Source organism: Aotus nancymaae, unplaced genomic scaffold (assembly GCF_030222135.1).
Source record: "Aotus nancymaae isolate 86718 unplaced genomic scaffold, 86718_ANA_hifiasm-v0.15.2.pri h1tg000014l, whole genome shotgun sequence".
Lineage (NCBI taxonomy): Eukaryota > Metazoa > Chordata > Mammalia > Primates > Aotidae > Aotus > Aotus nancymaae.
In genome coordinates this window covers 34,951,814-34,976,420 of record NW_026988425.1, presented here as the reverse complement: position 1 = coordinate 34,976,420, position 24,607 = coordinate 34,951,814, and the positions used below count along the sequence as shown (strand labels likewise).

General features: G+C 39.3%; 1 protein-coding gene across 2 annotated transcripts; it reads right to left on the bottom strand.

The window, feature by feature from the left end:
- Positions 1 to 1,215: 1,215 nt before the first annotated feature.
- Positions 1,216 to 23,988, bottom strand: IL7R (interleukin 7 receptor). 2 transcript variants are annotated; one of them, XM_012459974.3, is made up of 8 exons: positions 23,743 to 23,987; positions 20,193 to 20,331; positions 13,560 to 13,717; positions 9,893 to 10,050; positions 7,462 to 7,630; positions 6,574 to 6,667; positions 5,522 to 5,597; positions 1,216 to 5,127 (listed from the first exon to the last, which is right to left on the bottom strand). In XM_012459974.3, the coding sequence occupies exons 1-8, from the start codon at positions 23,822 to 23,824 to the stop codon at positions 4,624 to 4,626; spliced, it is 1,380 nt and encodes a 459-aa protein (XP_012315397.1). In that variant the 5' UTR covers positions 23,825 to 23,987; the 3' UTR covers positions 1,216 to 4,623. The 2 variants fall into 2 exon arrangements, with proteins under 2 accessions (XP_012315397.1, XP_064231995.1); XM_064375925.1 differs by lacking the exons at positions 1,216 to 5,127; positions 6,574 to 6,667 and having other exon boundaries at positions 5,518 to 5,597; positions 23,743 to 23,988.
- Between the last annotated feature and the right edge of the window lie 619 nt (positions 23,989 to 24,607).

The following is a 24,607-nucleotide window of genomic DNA, read 5'->3' as shown; positions in this document are numbered from 1 at the left end:
CCTGGCTGAATTTTTTCTGTGTTTTTAGTAAAGACAGGGTTTTACCATATTGGCCAGGCTGGTCTCGAACTCCTGACCACAGGTGATCCACCAGCCTTGGCCTCAAAGCTAGGATTACAGGTGTGAGCCACTGCACCCCATCTATGTTATTTTCTATGGAAGCGCTCTTTGTACAACTTTCTGGAGTAACCACCAACACATTACTGTTCTCAGTTGAGACAAATAAAAAGGTATCACCCACTGTATTGGTAACCCTGCAAATGTTTCACATGCACTTACATCAGGACTTTGAACAAGTGTTTCCTCTACCAGAAAGCATCCTTCCTGCACTCCAGGCTCCGTTACCTAGTGTGCTCTGACTTACCCTGTGCTACTATATCAAGTGGGACCTCCTTCATGTTGCCCTTTTTTGCTATTTATTCTGTAGTGTGTCCTTCCTCCTCCTTTTTGCTCTCTTTTTTTTCCTCACTTAGAAGTGGAACGTTCTTCCTATATTTGGGGAATGCCCCATGCTATGGTTCTTGCCTCTTACTGGAAGATGAAAATGTCTGATATTCTCTTCTCCACTACCCGTTGCTAGATCTCAGGCATCTGAACCAGGCTTCATCAACCACAGGCTCTGCTGCCTTTAAGCCCACAGCCAGGGATGTGAAGCCACTGGGTGCTGCTTCTGAGACTATTCTGGGCTGGTGGTAGCAATGGAAGTAGCTATTTTCAGTTTCTGGAGGTGTCGGTGGCAGAGATACAAAGTGGCTCTGTGGCCTCCAAGACCAGTTCTTCACCCTCCCAGATGGTCTGTGAGCCCTCCTCATAACCTGTAATAAGGTCCTTTCTGCTTAATTAGCCAAAACTGATGTTTCCTGCTTATAGCTAAAAATTATAATGGATATTTTGCATTAAAACAACCGTATGACATTGTGCCTATTCCTAGGTGTCTTCGCCTTCATCCAATTGTGAGCTGGAAGTGTCCATTTTACCTCTGTAACCCTAGTGCCCAGCACAGTGCAAAGCTGTACAGAGCAGATCCTCAACAAATCGTTAATTGATTTATTAATTGATTAACTACTTAACTGATTAAAAGAGATTCCTCTGAAAGTCGAAACCCATAAAGTGACAGCAGATGGCATCATAATGTTTTCAGGGGCTGAAGAGACATGTGGTCCATTCTGGGTATACCTCTATTCACAGATTTCAGAGAAGACAGACACAGCCACAAAGAGTTCCATAGCATTTAATTAAATATGATATGGTTATATACATTGTACACTTATATACTAAGCAGCTCTGAAAAATGTTTGTAATGCATGTGGAAAGTACACAGTCAAATCAGAGACCTTCACTGTAGTGAACAATGGATATTTTAAAGAATAATCACAACAATAAATCATGGACCAGGCAAAAATGCCACCTAATCTGCATCATTTCTTGGAGCTCTACCATATATTCTTCCTGGCCCCTTCCAAGTCTTATAGACCCTCTAGAAGAGCTGAGAAAACACAGGTACGCACCTCTGAAATAGCACATACTTGGCTTTTCTAAAGGAAATTCCCATGGAAACCATATTGAAGGAAGAGGCAAAGGTTGGTAGGAAATCAACCGCATAAGCCAGGGTGCCCTAGACATGGTGGTTGGACCAATTTAGTTGTCTTTTCATTTCATGCTATATAGAATTAGCAGTTTACATTTCTGATTAATACATTGCCTCTGATCAGTAGGGTTTTTTTCCTTAACAAAATCTGAAAGTATACTGGGCAGAACCAATTAGTAGTCTTACATTACACATTGTCCCTAGGTATGTAATCAAGAATTAACAGCAGTTACGATTATATGATTATAATACATGCATTTTAAATACTCCAGTAACAGACAGATGCTCAGACACTAAATTCCAATGATAACATCTGCCAAACAATACTGAGACAGAGGAGTTTAGAGCTGGAGATACCTTGATGTTTCTCTACAGTTCATCTCTTCATCTCCTCGAGAGATTGTCCATTTATACCAGGGATACAACATTACAGCTCCCAGTTCTGACTTAATGTGTGAGGTTGGGTAATTTACCTATTTTCTTGTGTCCCAATTTTTCCAAAGTCAAAGAAAACAATAAATACTTCAAAGAACCTCTGTGAATAAGGTATCAGAGACCTAGGCTGGGCGTGAGATTTTGTGGAACCTCCTATTTGAGACTTGACTCTCACTTCTACAAAAGGTAAAGAGCACCTGTCCACCTGATGAAAAATGTTTTGTGCTTCCTACAAACCAGGCAGATTCTACCTCTTCTCCATGCAAATTTACATCATTTTTGTGGCATCTGCCCTGTCGCCAACAGGGCACTTTCAACATGCCTCTTTTGTAGCATTTTGTAGTATAATAAAAATTTGTTTACTAAGCTGTCACTTTAGTTAGATTTTGCACTTTATGAGGCAGGGTGTCATCCTTATTTGTCTTTAGATCCCCTGCGCCTAACACTATGATTGTCTCATAGCAGGCTTTCCATAAATGCCTATCAAGTAGGTGGAAAAAATGCTTATGGAAGTGCTTTGAAAATTGCCAAAGCACTAAGTAAACATAAGGGATTACGGTGTTGTATTTATTACTGCTGATGCAGAGGAGAGCACTTTGGAAAGGAAAACACTCATCTGAAGAACAAGATGGTCTGATTTTACCAGTCTGTTAAGCCAACAGGTAAGGTCTATTCATCCACAGTTAAAACCCATTCACAGACAACACAAAACAAAGAAGAAAACTAAAATACCTAATCCTGCTAAATAAAGTAAAAACCAAACAAAGAAAAAATTCAAAACAGAAAATCAATAATAACAAATCTCAAACAAAACCCTGAACCTATGGCCCCTTCTTTAGTTTTCTGTGCATCCTTTGCTTTTTGTGGTTCTGTGAACAGCCAGGGTCTGGAGGCCTGCGGGAGAGGGGTTTGCTGCACTTCCCTGAGCTAACATTATTAAATTGCCTTGACTTTGAGCTAGTCATTAGAAATTAATCTAGATCAAGAAAGGCAAGATGATAAATGTCAAACATTCATAATATGTCTCTTCTGTATATCTTCAAGAATGTAGCCACAGTCAGTTCACTCATTGCATGTGCTTGTAACTCTTTCTCCCTGAAGTTTGTGGCAGCATCTATTGCTGGAGAACTCAGGACAATTTGGAGATGAACTTAGGTCTGGGTAGTGTCTATACACATGGGAGGAGTTATGCCTCCTCTCATTCATCAAACATACCCATGTCCAGGGTCAGCGACAGGTTCCTCTGAGATCATGGATGGATGCAGTTGGGTGGTAGCAGCAAGAGAATCACAGTCTTGGTAGCAAACAAGAGAAATTGTGAGTTGTGAGTTTCTAATTTATTTCCTCTTGAGCTTATTTTCAGAAAAATGAAATCAAATGGACTTCATGGCTTTTTTTTGCCTTCTTTCCCTTCTCTTGACATGGGATTTCACACCCACAAGACCAATTTCCCCCACTTTCTTTCTCATAGCCATTTTAATTTAAGTGACCATAGGTATGTCCCCATTTGTCTGGGGCAGTCCTAGTTTCTGCTCATTGTCCTGGAGGGATTATATATAAGTTCCCCTTTTGCTTTCCAAAGTGACCCAGTTTGGATCATAAATTATCTAGTCACATCCTGTTACTAGTGAGGTTTGGCACTCCAGAATGGGGAAGTCCTCAGTGAAGAGAAAGGCACATGGCTCAGGGAACTGCAATTAGACTCCCAGCCATCATATCTTGGCCTCACCCTTCACTGTGTGAACAACTTGGACAAGTTACTTAACTCCTTAGTTCTTGAATCTAATGATTTATAAAAAAGAGAGCAGTTATAGTAATTGCACACAGCTCCCAGGATTATTGTGAGGATAGAGTGAGGCAAGGTGTGCAGAGCACTAGCACAGCATTGGATATATACTAAATCCTAATAATGGCAACTATCATTTTTCTTCTTCTTTCTTTCTTTCCCCTCTTGCTCTCTTCCTGCCTTCCTCACTCCTGAATCCTTTCCTTTACTCTTTCATACTTTCCTATTTCTTAAAAAAAATAGCTGAATCATTAGGTCAACTTAAACCTTGTGACCAGGCTGGGTGCAGTGGCTCATGCCTGTAATCCCAGGACTTTGGGAGGCTGAAGTGGGCGGATTCCAATGTAAGGAGTTTGAGACCAGCCTGACCAATATGGTGAAACCCCATCTCTACTAAAAATACAAAAATTAGCCAGGCATGGTGGTGCATGGCTGTAATTCCAGCTACTGAGGAGGATGAGGCAGGAGAATGGCTTGAACCAAGGAGGTGGAGGTTGCAGTGAGCTGAGCGACACTGCACTCCAGCCTGGGCGACAAAGCAAGATTCCATCTCAGAAAAACAGAAACAAAAACAAACCCTAAAAAACCTTGTGACCAAATCCACATGGTAAAAGCAGGGTGCTCTTGCCTCATGTTGAGTGCCACTGAACTCAGGAAACGTGGTCAAAGCAATGTTTCAGAATCCTGCAAGACTGTGTAGTGGGGTTTTGCTAATTTTGTCTTCTTTGTGCTATGAGGGAGACTGGGAACTCTAGACTTCCCTTCTAAATCATCTTTGTGGCTCACAGTGAGTTCAGTCTGGGTTTCTTACAATTCACCGGTTTTGGTAGAAGCTGGACATGGTGACGTATGCTTCTTCTTTATTTGATCCCAGGAAAGTAAGGATGGGCTGCCCCTGAGCAACTGGGTTCAATGTCAGGATTCTGGATTGGAGAGTAAATGAAGGCGGCAGGGTGCTGTTTGTAGTTCCAAGGCTAAGGAGGAGGTCCTGGTTCACATGAGGCCCATTCGTGCCACTCTCTCTGCCGTCTAGGGACCTGGAAGAGGACAGTATAGGAGGATCACATGCACTGACATTCCCAGCCAGGCATCTGAGGGGTGAATCTCTTCCAAAAGTTTCTGGGGTGGTGACTACATTCTCAGATGGCCAGCAGGGGCTCTGCACATCCCCTCCAGGCCTCTGTGTCTCAGATTCTTCTAGTTGTGGAGGAACCATATCTTGCAGAAAGCCTTCCACTTCATCTCTAGCTTGAATGTCATCCACCCTATGAATCTGGCAGTCCAGGAAACTTTCAGGATTGAAACTCACGATTAAATTCTGCACAGAAAAAGGAGAGAAGGCATTAAAACAGCACCAGAGAGACACACCACCAAAGGTTCAGTTCAGGAAAAGGTCTGAAGAGTTTTCTGACAGGGAACGTCACAGAATTGCCCACATGTTCCTCAATGGACTCTTTGCTTCTGAGACACTTCAAGACTTGATGTGACCAGTAGCTGCGCCCTCCAGCCCCAGGGAGCCCAGAAGTTCTGAAATGTGTACGTTGTTTCAGTTCCCTACTGCAGCTAGGGTTTTAGGAGGGACCCTAGTTACAGGATGCATCAAATACCAGAAGCTGAGGTATTTGATGCATCAACTGTTCCTTGTCCTGGAATGTCATTCTCGGCCACTGGGATGTTGCCAACACAATACTTTTTAAGCACCAAAAACTCACCTTTCTTGGTTTCTTACACAGATGTTCCAGAGTCTTCTTATGATCTGGGAGACTAGGCCATATAATAGGCTTAATCCTGAAATCAGAGGACATTGATAGATGAGGTGAATGGCAGAGGGCACAGGCACACTGAGTCTTCCTACTTATTCTGAGCCCAGAATCAGAAGAACAGATTTCCAGTCCTGGCTCTGTCACAATTAGGTGGGTGACCATGCTCAAGGAACTTGCTTTCTCTGGGCCTCAGGGCGCTATCAATTCAAGGAGGGGTTGAACCAGACACCAGTGCTATCAATCCATTCTGTGAACCAGACATGACAGTAATATATCTCTGGGAAAAAGCCCTAGAGGGAAGGAACACCAAGGCTTGCAAGGAGGTAGTTTTGGTGGAGGTATGGAAGTACAATTTGACCCCATTGTTTACTCTCAATTTAAGTGTTGCCTTTATATTCCTTCTCTTTACTGGCAGCAATTCTGTCAGCTAATTTTGGCAGAAGTGGAGAAATATTTTCAAATTACCCAGGGAAATTGCTTAGTACTTTGAGGGCAGTGCTTTTCAAATTAGGGTATTTATAATCCTGGGGGTATGTAGCCTTCTGCCAAGGGCATCTTTCTAGAATATTAAGTGACTTAACAAGTGCATGTCTAACACATCATTTTTATGATGAAACAAACGTAGCCTTACCATGGATTAGAATACACAATTCCATGAATTTATATACTGAAAGTCAAAACTTCAAGTACATTGTGCATTTGCTATGAATGGTGGCTTCTGCAACCTTTAGGAGATGCTGGAAGAAAAGCTTGGGAAACATTGCATTACAGAATTCTTACTTTGGTGACAGGGTTACAGGGTTTGCCCAATGTCCAATTTATATTTTTGCCTCTTATGAAATTCACTGTGGGAATTCACTGAGGATAGATAGGGACACTGGGCACTAAATTTGTGAAATGCCTTATTCCCCTTTGCAGTTTTCTCATCAATAAATGGGGATCAAGCTCTAACTGTCTGTGATCCCACATAATCACACTCTTTATTAGTTGAAGAAAGTTACCTTTTTTTCCATAACACACAGGCCAAGATGACCAACAGAACCACAGAGAAAACACTCAAAATGCTGATGGTTAGTAAGATAGGATTCGTCTCCCCTGGAAAGCAAGAATAGATCGTGGTAAGCATTCAGTAGTCACGCAGTGGGGTAGGGTCTCAGGATGCTTCACATTTACTTAGTAATGTGGGCCCAGTTATTACTTCTTGAAAGTTGCTTTTCAGTTAACAGAGAGATGTGACAGCTTTATGGAGGGATTTTGTCTTAAAAGGCACTGACTCGGGTGATCAGGCCCAGAACATCTGCCACTTGAAATGTAAACATGGTCTGGCATCAAAGGTACCAATGCTCCCTTCCCTTCTTGACTATCCAACAAGGGAAAGAAGCCTGAGCAGGGGATAATGAGAGAGATGTTCATCCCATTGCAAACTCTAGGGAGGGGATGTCTCAGTTCCTAAACATTCTCAGTTCCAGTTCCAAGGATATCTTCATCCTTTTGGAAAAGGAGATATGGGACAGCCACACCTGCTTGCACACCTGACACCAATAAATGTGCTTCTTGGAGAGGCCTTAGAGTCACCAGCCATTGGGGTCCCAGGCTAAATCGGTTAACTGGAGGTAGTGGGTGGGGATCTTGCTCAAAATTTATGGCAGCTTCTGGGAACACAGACCACCTGCACTAGTTCTCAGCTAAGTAGGACCCCATTCCCTCTGCTTCCTTGTTCTTCACAAAAGGGGCAAGGAGAGCAGGCAAGTCATTCTCCAAAGTGTAAAAATGCCCTCCAGGGGGGTCCTATTTTGCTGGTTAGTTTCAATAATCTCTCTCTCACTTGCTCCCTCACTTTGACCAGCAAAGCACTCTGGGGGAACAAAAACTCTACCACCATTCTTTACCTGAGTGATTATTGATCTCTGGCGTTCTGAAGTAATAACTTGGACTCCATTCACTCCAGAAGCCTTTAAAATAGTCAACAGGGATGGATCGAACTTTAATCTCATACGTTGCTTTTGGTTGGAGCTTTCTCTGCAAGAGTGTCAGCTTTGTGCTGGATAAATTCACGTGCTAGAGAGTAAAGAGTGCAGTTACGTTCTTAGGATGGGAAAAGAGGTGTTGCCTAAATCTCCCAAATATGGGAATTCCTTTAGTCCCATAAGCATTCTCCTAAGGTTGTCTCATATTTGTTGGAATAAGGAGCTCTGATATGTGAAGGAGTCAACAGCAAAATTGGAGACAGAATCTGAGCTTATAAAGGATGCTGTGAGTGGTCAAGGAGGAGAGGGAAATGATGGGTCTTATTCAGGTGAGTTAGGCACTGCCCAGGCTCTCCCTTTCCACACTTGAATATCTTCCTCTTTTCTCTCTCTCCTGTCACATATCAAGGGAAGATGAAAGCTTAGGTTAGGTTAGTGAGCAGGAATCAATTCTCTCCAGAAAGATGCCATTTTACATTGTCAATAGTAATATAGAGACAAAAGTCTCCCCCACACAGTGTATTATCTTTAAGATAAAACCAAAAACACACTCTACTCATTTGATAGATAAAAAGTAGTCTATTGCTATTTATATATGTATTTATTTGATAATTAGTTTATTTTCATGTATTTATTGAATTTATATATTCCATATTTTATGAGATTTTTCCCAATTTTTTGCTCATTTTTCTAGTGATATTTGTTTTTTTTAATGATTTAAAGGAGCTCTTTATATATCAATGATGCTAATCATATGTCAGCTGTATATGTGGCAATTTAATCCTACTTTTAAATTTGCATTTTTGATTATTGTGTGATTTGACATACATAAGCCTCTGCTTTTCATGTAGTCACGTTTCAATCCTTTCCTTTCTTCTACAGCTTTGATGCTTAGAAAGTTCTTCTTCATGTTAAGATTATTTAAACATTTGCCCATATTTTTCTAGTTTGTTTAGAGTTTCACTGTTATATAATTTCCTTAAATCATCTTTTGTTCTGTTGTTGTTATGAAGGCAGGTAGGGATTTACCTTAATTTTTTTTTTTTAATTTAAAAAATTTTTGGCTGGGCATGGTGGCTCATGCCTGTAATCCTAGCACTTTGGGAGGCCAAGGCGGGTGAATTACCTGAGGTCAGGAGTTCAAGACCAGCCTAGCCAACATGGCGAAACCCTATCTCTACAAAAATACAAAGATTGGCTGGGCATGATGGCAGTTGCTTGTAATCCCAGCTACTGGGGGACCTGAGACAGGAAAATTGCTTGAACCCAGGAAGTGGAGGTTGCAGTGAGCAGAGATCGCACCATTGGATCCAGCCTAGGTGACCCAGCAAGACTGTCTCAAAAAAAGTTTTTTTTAAAATGTAACTAATTGTCCTGTCACCATTTATTCGTAATCCCTCCTTTCTCCACTAAGTTGCTTTTCCACTGGTGCAATTTTCACCAATGGAATAATGGAAGAGGGCAGGATCAAGGTAGTCCAGTTGGTGTGTGCATCCAGGGTAGGGTGGGTGAGTGGAAGGAGGGAGCAGGTGGTTTGGGTCAGGCGTTGCATGTATACAAGTGGCATCTTGCATCACACAGCAAACAAACAAGGCCAATCTTGGTCTGAAAAAAGGGGACAGCAAGAATAAGAAGGCCCTGAGAAAGAGAAATCATCATCTCCTCTTCATCCCTGAGGTGCAGAAAGAAGTTAAGCTAATGGGTTAAAAGCTTAACTGGTACACTCCAATCTTCTGCTACCTCCTTTCCAAAATAACTTTTAGGTACTGCTAGATCATTCCAACCTTAACAAATCATGAAGAGAGCATCTAAGTAACTCTCCTAATTATGAAGGGTTAAGCTGTTACTTAATTATGAAAATTAAGCTGTTACTTCAAAAACAACGACCTTGGGCTTTAAAATAAAAACAACAAAGACAAACATTATGCCTCTGTTCCTTATCTCATGCTGGTCCCACGAATCCCATGAGCCAGAACGTGCCTATGACTTGGTGGTTATACCCAGATATACATTTTGCCTGATTTGCCTATGAAAGTGGTACCAGACACGGCAGTTTTTGAGGCCCCTGAATACGGAGGATCAATTTGGTCTCAATCTATGTTGTTATCTAACTCACTAATGTAGAAACATTCTGAAGACTAAAATTAGAGCAAGAAAAAATAACCAGAGCTAGAAGAGTATGCACCAGGGAAAATCCAGGTTTTTGTGGGGCTAGTATTGGGAGCTTCTTTCAGTATAAGGTACGTTTTGAAAGCAAAATTGTTAGGCCCTCCCAGGGGAAATGTACTACTAGAACGGCAAAATATAAAACATTCATACATTTTTATTTTATTAATGTAGTTGAGCGACATACCATCCAGTTGTTTTCATCTTTTTCATGGCGGTAAGCTACATCATGCATTAAAACTTTTACATACTTCTTTTGCAAGTGTGATGTATTGAACGTCACCAGAAAGTCATTGGCTCCTTCACGATAGATGACACTTAGGTCAAAAGGAGCCTCAGGTTTAACTGGAAAAGAAAAAGAAATAAATTCTGTCTAAAGTGTGGCCAAGGAAATAATTATGGTATTTAAAATTCATCTCCTCTGCAAATCACTCTGACCTTTTCGTGTCAGTAAATGGCCAACTATTCAGAAAACCATTGCGTCTTCTTTGGTTCAAATCCAGTCCACATTCCCCAGCCTCCCTTACAGTTGGGTGTGGCCTTGCGAGTGAGGTGAGTAGAGGAAATTCACACCCACTCTCACCCTGGCCCAGACACACACCCATGTGTGACTCCCCTGCTCCGTCCTCTTCCACCACTTGGAGTCCTGCGTTAAAGACGGTGGAGCCATAGGATGTAAAGTGCCCAGAATACTGCTTGGAGTAGCCCCACCTACAGGTTAGAAACATCCATTCTGACTCTGATTGTGAGTGAGAAATACACTTACAGTGTTTGAGATGTCATATGTTTGGGGGCTTATTTGTTACAGCAGCTAGTGTTAATTTTACGCTAAAACACATCCTCTTTGCCTTTTGAATATTGGAGAACTTGTTACTAATGAGCCCCATAGCAGTAGTATTTAAACTTTGAGTCTTCATTCTTGTAATGAAATTAGGTTATATGCTGTGAACCTTGCACCTCCTCTCAGTTATAGTGACGTGAAGGGCCTGCACCCTGGCCCTGGCTAGGACCTTCCAGAGTGGCCTCAGGGGGGGCCCCTTTGTAAGTCTCTCTGCCTTAACACCGAATTCCTCTTGGGCTTCTTCCTACTGCCTTCCTGCCTTGCAGTGTTGCTGTTAGGATCAAATGCTCCACATATGCTAAGCTGTCGGAGGGAGACAGGTATAATTTCAGGCAGAATAAACCCAGAGAAAGGTACTGATTTCCTAGAAAGGTCCTGAGACTTTCTTGACCTGCCCTCTTGGCTGTTCACTGATCACAGCCTGGGAAGTTAGTTGTCTGGGGATGGGGGTGCTACTTTTTCATGACTGATCTCAGGCCCAGTTGTTCATAAGAGGATATGGGTTCATCAAACTTTCTCTCAGTAGAGTCTGAGCTGGACTTTAGCATTACCGGCCCAATAAAGTGAAACCCTCATGGTATAGTTTGGCCTAGCTCTTGTTGTAGTCACTTGTTCATAGTGGTGACTGCCTGTTTCCCTGCTTTGCCTTAAAGGTACTGAAAAAAAAGTAATGACTTCATTTTTCACTGTTGGATGTCTTGTAAAAGGGGAAGTCTGTCAAAAGGGAAGATGCCTGAGACCTAGAGGGAAGCAGGAGGAAAGGCAGAGGGTGGAGAACAGCCCCACAGATAGTGCTGGCAACGTTTTCGTCCCGCTCTCCAGTTCCTGCCCTTCATTCCGTTCTAAACAAGGCCTTCTGAGCTGAAACCCCTGCCCCGTGCCCATCTTTTAATAAAAAGGGAATTAAAGGAAGAACACATCTCCTAAGTACTGCATGCTTTGCTTATGCTGTCTTCACTTGTCACCACCATATTGATAAGGAAACTGAATCTCAGAGAAGTTAATTAGGTTTGGGCCCCTGTAAAATGGTTTAAAGGGATTTAAATCCAATTCTCTGATTCTGAGGCTCACTCTTCTTCATTTAGCTTTTGTTTCTCTCTTGTTGCACACCACAGTGGCTTGTCCTGGTGCTCTCCGGACAGTTCTGCCTCAAGCCCAAGTCATGTCTTTGAGCAAATTAGAAAAGGCGGCTCATTTGTCAAGCAATATTTTAGAGGTAATACATTCTTGTAGAATCTGAACAATCATATCAATCTACTCTGCCAGGAGAAGTGGAAAGGCAGGAAGCGTCCCTCTTCAGCTTTATTGGGTCAAGAGACACCTAAACAAGGAGAAGTGAGTGTGCAGATGGTGGGTGGGGAGCTCTGGCTCTGGGGTTCAATCAAAAGCATCTAGTTTAAACTCATTTAAATGGTAGTAAGGAAGTGTCCCATTAGGACGTAAGAGGAGATGCTGGTGTGAGACTGCCTTTACCGCCTCTCATCCTGCTTGTCCAGGGGTGCTCTTCTCACACCACTCTTCCATGGGGCCTGTGCTACCAGCAGTGTGTGTACCATACCCCTCCCTCTTGCCATTCAAAAGGCATGCCTGATTTGCAGTCTGCTGGGGGATGGAAACTGTAAGAGCACTGGGTATATGGGATATGGGGATTTGGAGACTCTGGTGTCACCTGGAGACTCTGGGTGTTTGTGAGTGTTTATGTGCATCCAAGGGCTTGCATGCTGGTGTGGGTTTTTGTGAGAATGGATTCTGCTCTGATGCTCCAGGACCTTGTCAGAAGACTGAGAATCTCTGCCTTCACTGTTCACTCTTGGAGAAGTGAATGTATAGTTGCAATGTAAGTGATGAACCTTTAGATATGGTGCCCCATCCATAGAGGCCTCATCTCCAAATGATCAAAACCCAACCTTCTCATAACCTCGGAGATGCCCCATCCTCTGCCTGTAACCAGTACCCACACTGGTCACGCCCAATGCTGCTGCTGTGTGGCCAACATGCACAGCCATCTGCCTAATGTCTCTTTTCTACTGCATTTGCTTTTTCACAAGTTAATTGTTCACACATGGAACTTCTGCTTTAACTCTCTATTTTACCATCTTAGTGAAACAAAGATGAGAGAAAGCTGAGCTAGTTTCCTCATTCTTTCTTGTCTCTAATGAGTGTTGCTCTCTTACCTTTAATTTTCTTTTTGAGGATTGAAGAGGGTGTGAATAGGGAATACTAAAGGTATTTTTTTAGACATGGTTAACATTCAAATCAATAGACTTTGAGTAAAGTAGATTGACTTCCATGACGTGGTGGGCACCACCCCATCAGTAGAAGGCCTCTAGAGCAAAGACTGAGGTTCCCTGAAGAAGCAGCAAATCTATCTCAAAAGTACGATACAGAAAATCTGCTTGAGTCTCCTGGCATGTGGAATTTAGACTCAACACTGCACTCTTCCCTGAATTTCTAGCCTACTGGCTTGCCTTATGGATTTTTGCAATTACCAGTCCCCACAAACACAGAAGTCAATTTCTTAATAGAAATCTCTCCTGTCAATCATCTCTATCTATCTGGCCTCCTAATGGTTCCCTTTTTTTCTAGAAAACTGACTAATAGAGAAGATACATATGCTTTTTAAAATAACTTGATAAGTTAGCTAAACTCACTCAGAATGTTGTAGGAATTTGGGGAGAAGACCACAAAGAATTCAGGGGGACAGGTGAGGAGAGAAAGGACACCTGTGGATGGATGACAGGAAACCCAGCTCCACTTAGACACTTCATCTAGATTTGCACACTCTCTTTCACAGCTGGGTTTGAAGAGCCTCAGAATTCTTTCATGGCAGGAAAGCAAAAATTTCAAATTTTTCATTTATTAAAAAATTTGCAGTAGAGAATTAGCTATTATCAGTTACCAATTGTTTCCACTATTTGTCTACTTTTAACCTACAGAATTTCCAGACACAGTGTTTTCAGGTATCCAAAAAATGACAAGCATACCCCTTCTTCTTACCTGTACAACTTCTTACCTATAGTGGCTAGGTTTATGTTTTTGCAGGTTAGACTCTTTTCTCCAGCCTTCACACATATATTGCTATTTCCAATCAATAGGAATTTCTTTGTTTCAATGAGATATATCTCTCGTAGTTTCCTGAAATTCAGGCACCTTACCTCCACGAGGGCCCCACTATAGGAATGAAAAGGGGATATGTCTTGATTCAGGTGGGAGTTCCTGTATATGACAGAATAGCATCATATGCACATTGCTATATGTTTGACTTTAACTCTGTTCATAGGTATGTTGGTGGGTGAGTGGAGTCATGTTCAGGAATGAGAGATAATGAATTGAAATCATGTTGCTTTCTGCTGCCATTATACTTAGTGATGGTTTACTCAGAATTAGAAGCAGTTGAACCTGAAATAGTCAAAACATGCTTATAAAAATCATGAAAAATTCCTGGATTTTTAAATAATCCATCATTGAAAAACAAATACTTTGTTTAGGTAAAGAAGTAATTTTTTTTTATGTTCCATGGGAATGTACGTAAGAAATAAGAGTTGTAAAAAAAATAGAATAAAAAAAGAGTTGAAGAAACTGATAACATAGTATAAAGGGTTTTATATATATATATATAAAACATCATATATACTTGATGGATAACATAAGGGATTTTCATTAGGTAATTTTGGCTGATAAATTCTAACAAGACTGGTTAAGAAAACAAAGATATAAATTACCAATATCTGGATGTAAGAGGAGATAACATTGTAGATCACACAGATGTCAAGAGAATAATAAGGAAAGTTTAAATGTTATTTTAATGTATGTAGTAACTTAGGTCTAATGAAAATGTTTTTATAAACAGAAATTAGTAAATCTGACAGAAATTGATTATTTCAATAGTTATATTTCTTTCAAAGAAATTAAACTTACTATCAGTAAACTTTCCCACAAAGAAAACTCTATTCCTGATGGTTATATTCTGGTAAATTCTAGTAAATGTATAAGAAAAGAAATAGTGCCAATCTACACAAAGTCTTTTAGAAACTAGGGGAGGAATGACCCTTCTCAATCTATTTTTTGAAGCTAGCTTAATCCTGGTACCAAAACCTGGCAAAAATATTACAGAAGAGAAGTTGAAGATAAATATCCCTTAAAAATGCATCAGTAAAATTTCACAAGAAAATGTTAATACACTCATTGTAATTCATATTTACAAAGTAGGGCATATCTTAGGAAACCAAAGCAGGTTAAACATTCAAAAATCAATCAATATAATTTGCCACATTAACAGACTAGAAGACATGAATAACCTGGTTATAGTCAATCGGTACATTCAAAGCATTGTTTAATAACATGAATGTAGCCGGGCGCGGTGGCTCACGCCTGTAATCCCAGCACTTTGGGAGGCCGAGGCGGGTGGATCACTAGGTCAAGAGATCGAGACCATCCTGGTCAACATGGTGAAACTCCGTCTCTACTAAAAATACAAAAAATTAGTTGGGCGTGGTGGTGCATGCCTGTAATCCCAGCTACTCAGGAGGCTGAGACAGGAGAATTGCCTGAACCCAGGAGGAGGAGGTTGCGATGAGCCGAGATCGCGCCATTGCACTCCAGCCTGGGTAACAAGAGCAAAACTCCGTCTCAAAAAAAAAAAAAAAAAAAAAAAAAAATAACATGAATGTATTTATTCATGTTAAAAACTCACAGCAGACAAGAAATAGAAAGATATTTCTTCAGTCTGATAAAGAGCATTTACAAAAAGCTATGATAGTTGCTATCATATTTAATGTTGAAATTGTGAACATAAATTGTTTCCCTAAGACCAGGAGATGACAGGAATATCCACTTTCACCATTTCTATTCAGGGATGTACAGGAGGTTTTAGCCAATGTGTAAAACAAGAGAAGCAAATAAAATGTATCCAGATTGGAAAGAAGGAAAAAGTACTTTCAGTATTTGCAGAAAACATGTTTATTCACATGGAAAATGATAAAGAATATTCAATACAACTACAGAAATGAATAAAGTGAATTATCAGGCTATTATACAAAAGTCAGTTTATATGTCTATAAGCTACCATGAAACAATTGGAAAATAAAATTTAAAATTGATAGTTCAATTTGATAGAAATAAATACACAAAACACTTAAAAATAAAATTAATAAAAGATGTTCAAGGCCTTTGCACTGGAAATTATGAAACATTGTTGAGAGGTTTTAAAAGAAATCTAAATAAATAGAGAGCTATGTTCACAGACTAGCTAATTCAATAATGATAAAATGAAAATTTCCCCAAAATGGCCCATATATTACTCAAAGTCTCAGCCAGATATTTTTAAGAAATTGACAAGCTGATTCTAAAATTTATGTGGAAATACAAGGAACCCATGATAGCCAAACAACACTGGAAAAAGTAGAATAAATATGGAAGACTCAGAAACCTGACTTCAAACTTAGTATAAAGCTCTGATAATCAGAACAATTTAGTACTGGCATAAGGATAAATAAATTGATCAATAGAAAGAATTCAGAAATAGACTCACAAACAATGTTAATAAATTTTTAATGCAGGCACCCAGTAAATTCAATGGGGTGATAGCACATCATTTTCAGCAAATTTCTTTGAAACAACTGAGCAAATGTACAGAAAATATAAACCCTAGTTCCACATAATTATGTAGGATTAATTATATGTTTGATGTAGACCTAAATATAAAGGCTAAAACTGTAGAACATTTAAAAGAAAACATGGGAAAATATCTTCCCTACTTTGAGAGTAGGCAAAGGTATCTTAGCAAGGTTACAAAAAGCACTAAATACTTTTAAAAAATAATATATTAGACTCCATCAAAATAAAAAAACCTCTTGCTTATTAAAATGCACCATTAAGAAAATAAAATTACAAGCTTCAGACTAGCAAAAAATAGATGCACTACATCTATCTGACAAAGGAATTGTATACAGAATACATAAAGAATGCATATCCAGCAAAATAAAAGGACAAATAACTCAGTGATTTTAAGAGATGGTCACTGAAAGAAGACATACAGATGACCAAGTATATGAAAAGGTGTTGAACAGTTGTATTTGAGAAATGCAAATTAAAAGCCTAAGGAGATACTGTCCCAAGCCCAAATATTGCAAATGATATATAGCTCTTATACATTGCCGGGAGGATAGTAGAATGGTAGAATCGCTTTGAAAAACTGTTGGGCAGTTTCTTATAAACTTAGATACTTTCTCACCTTATGACACAACAATTCCATTCTGAGGGTTTTTTTGTTTACCCCAGAGAAGTGAAAATATATATCCACAAACTGATTTGTAGAAGAATGTGAACAGCAACTTAAAAAAATAATTGTCTCAAACTTGAAAAAACGCAAATGTCCACCAAGAGGAGAAATAAAAATTTGTGGTATATTCATACAGTGGAATTACTACTCAGCAATTGAAAAGATGAGCTATGAGATGGACATCAACATGGCTAGCTCTCACAAACACTGTGTTAAATGAAAGAAAACAAAAAAGAATAAAGCACTATTCTATTAATAAGAACTATCAGAAACTGGCAAAAACCAAAGGGTGATATAATTGAGAACTATGATTGCTTGTGGGTATGAAGGTTGACTGGAACGGAACACGAAGCATCCTTCTAGGGAGAAAAAAAAGGTCTATATCTTTATCATTGGAATGGCTACATGTCATAGACATTTCTCAAAATTCACTTAAGTTTTGTGCATTTTACCACATGTAAATTTTACTCCTAAAATGCATTGTAATAAAGCAAGAAAGTAAACAAAAATGAATAAATAATGTAAAAATTTAAGAAGGAACAAAGGTATATATTCTCATTGTAAGGTAATTTAAAAAGATAGAATAAAAGTAAAATCACAGGATTATTTTCCTTCCCTAACCCTAAATTTAATTTTCCTCTTCTGTGATAACCACAGTTACCAATTTGTTTTTCCTATGTGCTCTTTAAGCTCAGCCAAATAGCTCTAAGGAGGTATAAGCGGGTCAAATTGGAAGTGAAGATCTGGGCAGGAAAAAAGTGCCTCTGGGTAAGTTTGCTTACATCAAAGAATTCTTTCCATTGACCAGATGTAATTTTGTTTAAATCCTAAGGAGTGTGTTCAAGGAAGGCCTTTTGAACAACCTGCGACCCAGAATGTGTGTTGGTTTTCTTTGGTGAACTGGATGTGCGTACACCCTTCTCTGCATGTGCCCAAGTGAGTCCTTTCTAGAATGGTTCCTGGACTCTGCACAGAAAGAGGAATATGTTTGTTTGGCTTTAGGTGAGCTGGCCAGGAGGTTAAATGTGGAGGAGTGCACCCTAGCTTTAGGTACAGAATCTTTCACCTTTGGTTTATTGTGGTGTGTGAGTGACTGGTTAAGCTCCTACAGTCATGAAAACCAGAGATTGGTGAAGAAATGTTAAGTGAATTAACTGGCTAAATACAGTGATTATTTTTGGGACATTCTTTAAAACTGCTTTCCCAAATCATAACTTTTGTTAACTGGTTATACAGTTGTTTAGGCTTTAAAGAGAATGTGTGTATGTGTGTGTATCTCAAAGTTACTAGAAAGTTGTGTTTCTTCTTGGGGTAGATGGACTTTCTCACTTGGAACAGGATAAAAATAAAAACAGATTTTGTGGGTAAGCTGGACAGATACCAGGGAATAAGCTTAGGACAAATGTCAGGTGGAAAGATCTGAAGATGACAATGTTGTCATAATTTGATAAATAAATACAGAAGGGGAGACTGGGAGTGGGGTCCCATTTCTGAATTTTAGGTAAACATGGGATGTGGAGAAACTAGGGCAATAGCTTTTAGTTCAACCCTTGAGTATAGATATATTTGTAAGGAAAGTATGCGTTAAATATCCAATTACAGTCCCCAACCAGTAGCAAGTTTCTGGTACTGTTGGGAATTTAAGAGGGATCTAAAATGGTATTTTCAGCTCATTCCCATGTTTTCGAGAATGAAATTAATGAACAACAGACAATCAAGGATGATCATACGGCTGTCTTGTGAAACTGAGTATCCTTTCAAGGGCTCCGAACTCCAGGAGTTAATCTACTAAAGAGCTCATACTAAGGTTTTCCACTGAAAACTTTTCTTAAGGCAGTACCTTTCCAATGGAAATATCTGAATCCAATTGGAAAACTCAAATAGAGGAGGCTCTGGACAGATTACAATATGAAAGAAAAAATCAAGAGACATGTTAAAGGGCAAGTGTGTTTGAGTGGTCAAGGAAGTGGTCAAATACGGTGTGAATGAAAGTGAACAGAAAGATTAGCCTCAGTTTGGCAAAGAGAAACCAGGATGAACACTCAGCCCACCAGCCAGCTGGTTAAAGAAGCCAAAGTGAAACCTCTGTGTGGGAGGGTGTTTTGCCCATAAAAATAAGTGTATTGTTTGAATGAGTTGTTTGGCTGTTTCGGTGCAATTCATTTCTAGCCTAGATTCTGGACATTGAACTGGTTCCAGTTCTTTTGACATATTTTATTCCTGGAAAATATGTTAGGGAAGTGAACAGAGGCTGACGGAAAGCACGGTACAATAATCAAGTCCAAGAGTATGTTTATCTAAAGACTGCAGCAGGAAGCACTGCATGATAGATGCAGGAAGCTCCCATAAATTAACATACATTGGAGTCCAGGGCTTGTTTGGACTATATATTGTGGAGAATTGTCTCAGTGTCTATGGAACATAAGAAGCCTTCTATTACTGTTGGTGGATCTTGACTGACTTTGCTCACTAGGAAACTAACTGAAAATTAGGTCATTCTGATATAAATTTGGAGATAGCCACACGTCAGAATTTTAAGTTAGAGTAGTTTCTCAGATCACAAGAGATAGTAACCCTTGGCAACAAGAGATGACTTGTGGAGGAAGAAGAAGATAAAGGTCCCTGAGACCTTAAGTAAACTTTTAAACCAAAGACTCTTCTTTGCCTTTTCTCTGAGACCTTGTGAAACACAATGCCAACTTATGCCTATGAATTTCTGAAAAAATTTACATTGAGAGGATCATCTAAAGTCAAATTGTGTCAACAGGGCAGAAGTTAGGTCAATATTCACAGAATTATAATTTAATGTTGCTTCCCCATTACTCGTTATTCACTGACTATTTGGAATGATTTACATGATGAAACTATTTAACCATCACAAACTTCCTGTGAGGCAGGTTATCTCATTTTACAGGTGAGGAAACTGACACATAGATACATTACATAACTTTCTTGAGGTCAAAAAGTTAGTAAGCACTGGTATTGGGATTGGAAACAAGACAGTTTAACTGTCATGCAACTTGAAGATACTGGATTGTCTGATGTTAAGCAAATAGATTATTGGTGAGGGGTGTTGTAGGAGATGCAGGATTTAAATTCTGCTATGAAGTTGGGAGGAATGTGGGATACCCAATATCCAGGGCGTCATTTGACTGAGCCTCCAGATCCGAAAGTTGAACTGTGAGAGGAGCTTTGCATAAGTATTTTTGGTGAAGGACAAGTAGTTTCAGAAGACTTTTGGGAATTCCTTAGATGTTAACATTTGTTAATTAGGCCACATGTTTTTTCTTTTGCAGGTATTAAAAGAAGCACATGAAAAGAGAGACAGAGGATGTCTAAGCAATCATTAAAACCACCATTCCTCACCATATTTCAAATTCCAGATTGGTGGTGTTGACATCTGGGTCCTCAAAAGCACAGGTCAGCGAGTGCTGGGATCCATTCACTTCCAACTGGCTATAGCATGAGAATGAGTAGTCATCCAGTTCTGCATCTTCCAAGTCTCCTGGGGAGGAATAAATATGCTGCTGTTAATGAAACAAATGAATGTATCCTTTTGAAATATGGCATGACCTTAATAAATTGGCAGACATGTCTTATCTAAAGAAGGAAAGCCCAAGGGCAAAGACAAGAAAAATGTTTCAAAACCAACCAACCGTCAAAAAACAAAAACCGAAAATGCTCAATGCTAAGAGAGTTTTCCAATAGAAAAAGAAGTCCATCATAATGAGTAAATGACCTCCAAATATTTCTGAGTTAAAGAACCGGAGGTACTAAACACATTCTTTTCTGTATTTAAACTGAAATTTCTTCTGCTACATTTGTTACATTGATTGTCTGTATATTTCAAAGAAGAAATACTTTATTTCCGTTATTCTCATGCTACCTAATCTCACTTTTGACTTCATTACGAATCATAATTTATTCCCTCCTAGTATCTTTTTTTGTTTTCTTAAATGAAGGATGATGATAGCTATCTTCCAGTTAGAATTTCACTTTTTTAAGAGGTCACTTTACCTTGTGTAGAAAGGCATCCCAACTAAAAGTGGCACTGATTATCTCCATTGTGTGACTGTTTAAATGCACTGATTATCTCCACTGTCTTAAGCTACTGACTGAGACAAACATGCTTAGGAAAAAAAATTAGATCTGGCAGGACTCAGATTTGGTGAACCTTCCTGTGACTGTTGTACATACTGCTTTTGTTCTTATGATTCTTCTATAGACACAAAGAAAGTGGGGAACCAGATTTTTTTTTTTTTTTTTTTGCTATTACTTTTGGAAAATGTAATCTGTCACACATAGTATTTGGTTTCTTAAGCTGAGTTGTAGGTCCTAGAATGAAATCTACATTTTGTATGTATGTTTCACATGATAGGAAAGTAAGGCTGGATAAATAGGTCAGAAAATATACTCCCACTGGGACCTGAGAAAAACCAGAGTAAGCAAAGCCGTTCTCAGAGTGCTCTGGTGTGAGCCTAGGACTGCTTCCAGGTTATTTTGGTTCATCGGTACTAGAGATTAGATGCTTCCAAGGCTTTACACTGGAGACAGATATACTAAAATCGAATCCCAGTCAAGTGTCCCAGAGACCAAGGGCTGTCCGAATAGCACTTTCTTTAGTTAAATAACCCAGTAGGGAAAACGGGAAAGTTAGTAAAGCTGATTGTAAATGGACCAACCAGTTGAATGATAGGTTGGTTCAGTCAATGCAACAAATCTCAAACAGCCCTAGCTAGACCATAGGTGTGGGCATTGCTCACAGCCACAGGCATTTGTCTTTATGGCCACTCTCAGAATCTACCCAGCTCACAGTTCTGCCACAAGCAGAAGTTCCTTATGTAATTCAGCAAGGTATGGCTCTCCTTCTGATGACAGTGTGAAATAATGAGAGGCAGCCCACCATATAGGGCTCACATTTCACGACATGTTCATTCTTAATTTTGTAGGCTTAGGTCTCTCCCCTGTGTACTGGCAGCTTTCTAAATGCAGTGGCTCTGACCTTACATGGCAGTTCTCACATTGTTCTGACATTTTCTTTTCCACCAATCTTATGCACAGAACATACATTACTATTTGGATTCAGACATCCTGTGGGCCAGCTTTGTCTTCATGATCTTCAATAGAGACAGCACACTCTAGCAGACACCGGTGCCCACATAACCAAGAACTCCCACTGTCATCCAGTTTGGCAAAGCATACAATATACAATGAGCCATTTATACAGTTTCTTGCACTTAAAATGACTGTGTTTTAGGAAGCAACTCACTGGCTCTTCAGTAGGTATTACTGGGCAGAGTTGCTCTGTAACCAAGAAAAATTCCCTTCAACGACTTGCAAAATGTTATGGCATTTTACAAAGAGAATATTCTACTTGACACGAGCTGAAAAATTCTTGGCTAAGAGTAGTTAATGTACACAATGATCAAGACCTGTGGTGTCAGAGTTGGGCAGCTGTGCGTTTAAATTCTGGATGTTCTACCTTGTAGCTGTGGTTCTCTGTCAGGTAGGCAACTTCTCTAAGACATATGTTCTAATATGTAAACTCATGTTATGAGCAATCATTGAATGGATATATACAAAGATGTAGCTTAGAACACAGCAATTAATAAGGGTTAGCTATGAGTATAATATTTTCTGAGAAATAAGTAATAAAAAGGTAAAATAAGAATTCTAATTCTGAAAATGTACATGAAACATTTGAGTTTCTCTTTAAAACGTTTATGTCAATTGAAGGTGTTATTATCACTATTGTTTTGAAATTACATAGAGCTTTTGAATAATGAGTTAATCTATTCTTTAAATGCTCAATAATTAATATTATTTATATTTAAATAGGTATCTAGACATATTTATCCATACAAAATTTAAATTTTGTGAAATATGTATTATAGGCAAGCCAGTGATATTTAGAAATCTTCTTCCTACTGAATGGAGTTAGTTAATTAATAGTGTAAATGATTTGGATTTTTAAAAAAGTAACCCTTTCTTCTCTTCATCATCCTTGTGTTGTTCAGAAAACTAACAACTTTCAACAAGCAGCAACTGAATGTGAATTCCTTATACCCCAAACTGGGAAGTATTTTATGTAGTCATGTGAATCAGGTAATTACAGATCTTCTAAAAAAATCTGAAATTAAAAAAGTTGAAGTGAAAACCCAGTTTTCAATTAGAATTCTTATGTAGTTTAAAAATAGTATGATCACCAGGGAGAAATAGTGAGTATAGATGATATCAAAGAGAGTAAGATTTATGTTTCCTGCCACACATCAGTCTTTGCGCAAATCCGAGGCAACCTTTAGCACAGAATAAAATCATCCTCCATAAAGTGAGTCATCCATTGTAAAAAACGTCCAACTCTCTGACAATTCCCTTAATGAGAAAATTCTAGGGATTTCCATCCTTCGTAATTACATGACTCAAAATATCTACGCTGAGTCATTAGGCTGATGTGTTTGATATTTTCTATAGACAAATACTTTAAACTCTTAAAGTGAAAGAGCTTAATTTGCAGGAGCAAGTTGATGATCTAAATTCCTACATGCCTCCTTCTGCTGTTAGAAGCTTCTGTCTAGTTTTGTTATAATTACAATGTGTTTATGTATGGGCAGAATTAGGTTCTAAGTACTAAGTTTTTTAGACTCCAAAGAGAATTACTACATATGGTAATTTTTTTGGTGTGAAGGCAATTCAGTGCATTTCAATTAGTAAACTCATTTAGATCTTTTTCTAGTCTGTTCTTTACTAAAAATCTCACATAAATTTCTCTCTCATTTAAAAAATTGACTGAATATGTGGTAAATTCTCAAACTCCATTCCAACCCAGTGCCCAACTCAGGTCTGTTAGGGAACTGAGTAACCTGAAACTATGCTACAGATAATAAAAAATCCTTTAGAAAAGTTAGAAATGACTCACCATTCTGTGCATAGCCACTTTCTCCAGAAACGACTTGAAGTAAAGAAAAAAACACACCAAGAGTTGTACCTAGAATTGTCATTCTGAGAGAGAGAGAGAGAGAAAGAGAGAGCAGACGTGTGAGCCAGTGTGTATGAAATGAATGAGAGGAAGAGAAAGGGAGGGAGGGAGAAGACAGAGAAGCTTAGATCTAGGGCTTTATGCTTATCTAATCACAGACAGAAGGAAGTATAAACACAGCAATAAAGAAGGCAAGTTCCAGAAACAGGAAGTCTGAGTAAAAGTATTGCTGCTATAAGCAGAGGTAAATGACATGAAGAGACAGAGTCTTTGAAATTACTGTATCTCCTGGATATTCCCTGCAGCCCTCACACTTACTGTGCTTACTTCAGAGGAAGGCAGTAGATTCACACCTAGGCTCAAGCTATCTTAGGCTAGGGCTCACTTTGTTTATTTATTTATTCAATTTTTTTTTTTTTAATTTTATTTTTTCAGGACAGTGTCTTGCTCTGTCACCCAGGCTGCAGGGCCGTGGTGTGATCTCGGCTCGCTGCAACCTTTGACTGCCAGGTTCAAGTGATTCTCCGGCCTCAGCCTCTTGAGTAGCTGGGACTACAGGTGCATACCACCATGCCCAGGCTAATTTTTGGAGACAGAGTTTCGCCATGTTGGCCAGGCTGGTCTCGAACTCCTGACCTCAAGTGATCTGCCTGCCTCGATCTCCCAAAGTGCTGAAATTACAGGTGTGAGCCACTGCCCCAGCTAAGGGCCCACTTCAAAAGACTCTGAAGACAAAAATTCAAACTTACAAAGGGAATCAACTAGTTGTTTGGAGTGAGTTTTACTTTAAAGAAACAGTCTGCAT

What these genes read in the sequence shown, in the direction of transcription:
- IL7R (XM_012459974.3), bottom strand. Translation starts at nt 23,824, where the DNA reads ATGACAATTCTAGGTACAACTCTTGGTGTGTTTTTTTCTTTACTTCAA. An exon ending in AAGTGGCTATGCACAGAATG is followed by an intron (nt 20,332 to 23,742) that starts GTGAGTCATTTC and finishes ATTCCTCCCCAG; the next exon opens with GAGACTTGGAAGATGCAGAA. An exon ending in TGTGTAAGAAACCAAGAAAG is followed by an intron (nt 5,128 to 5,521) that starts GTGAGTTTTTGG and finishes TTTTCTGTGCAG; the next exon opens with AATTTAATCGTGAGTTTCAA.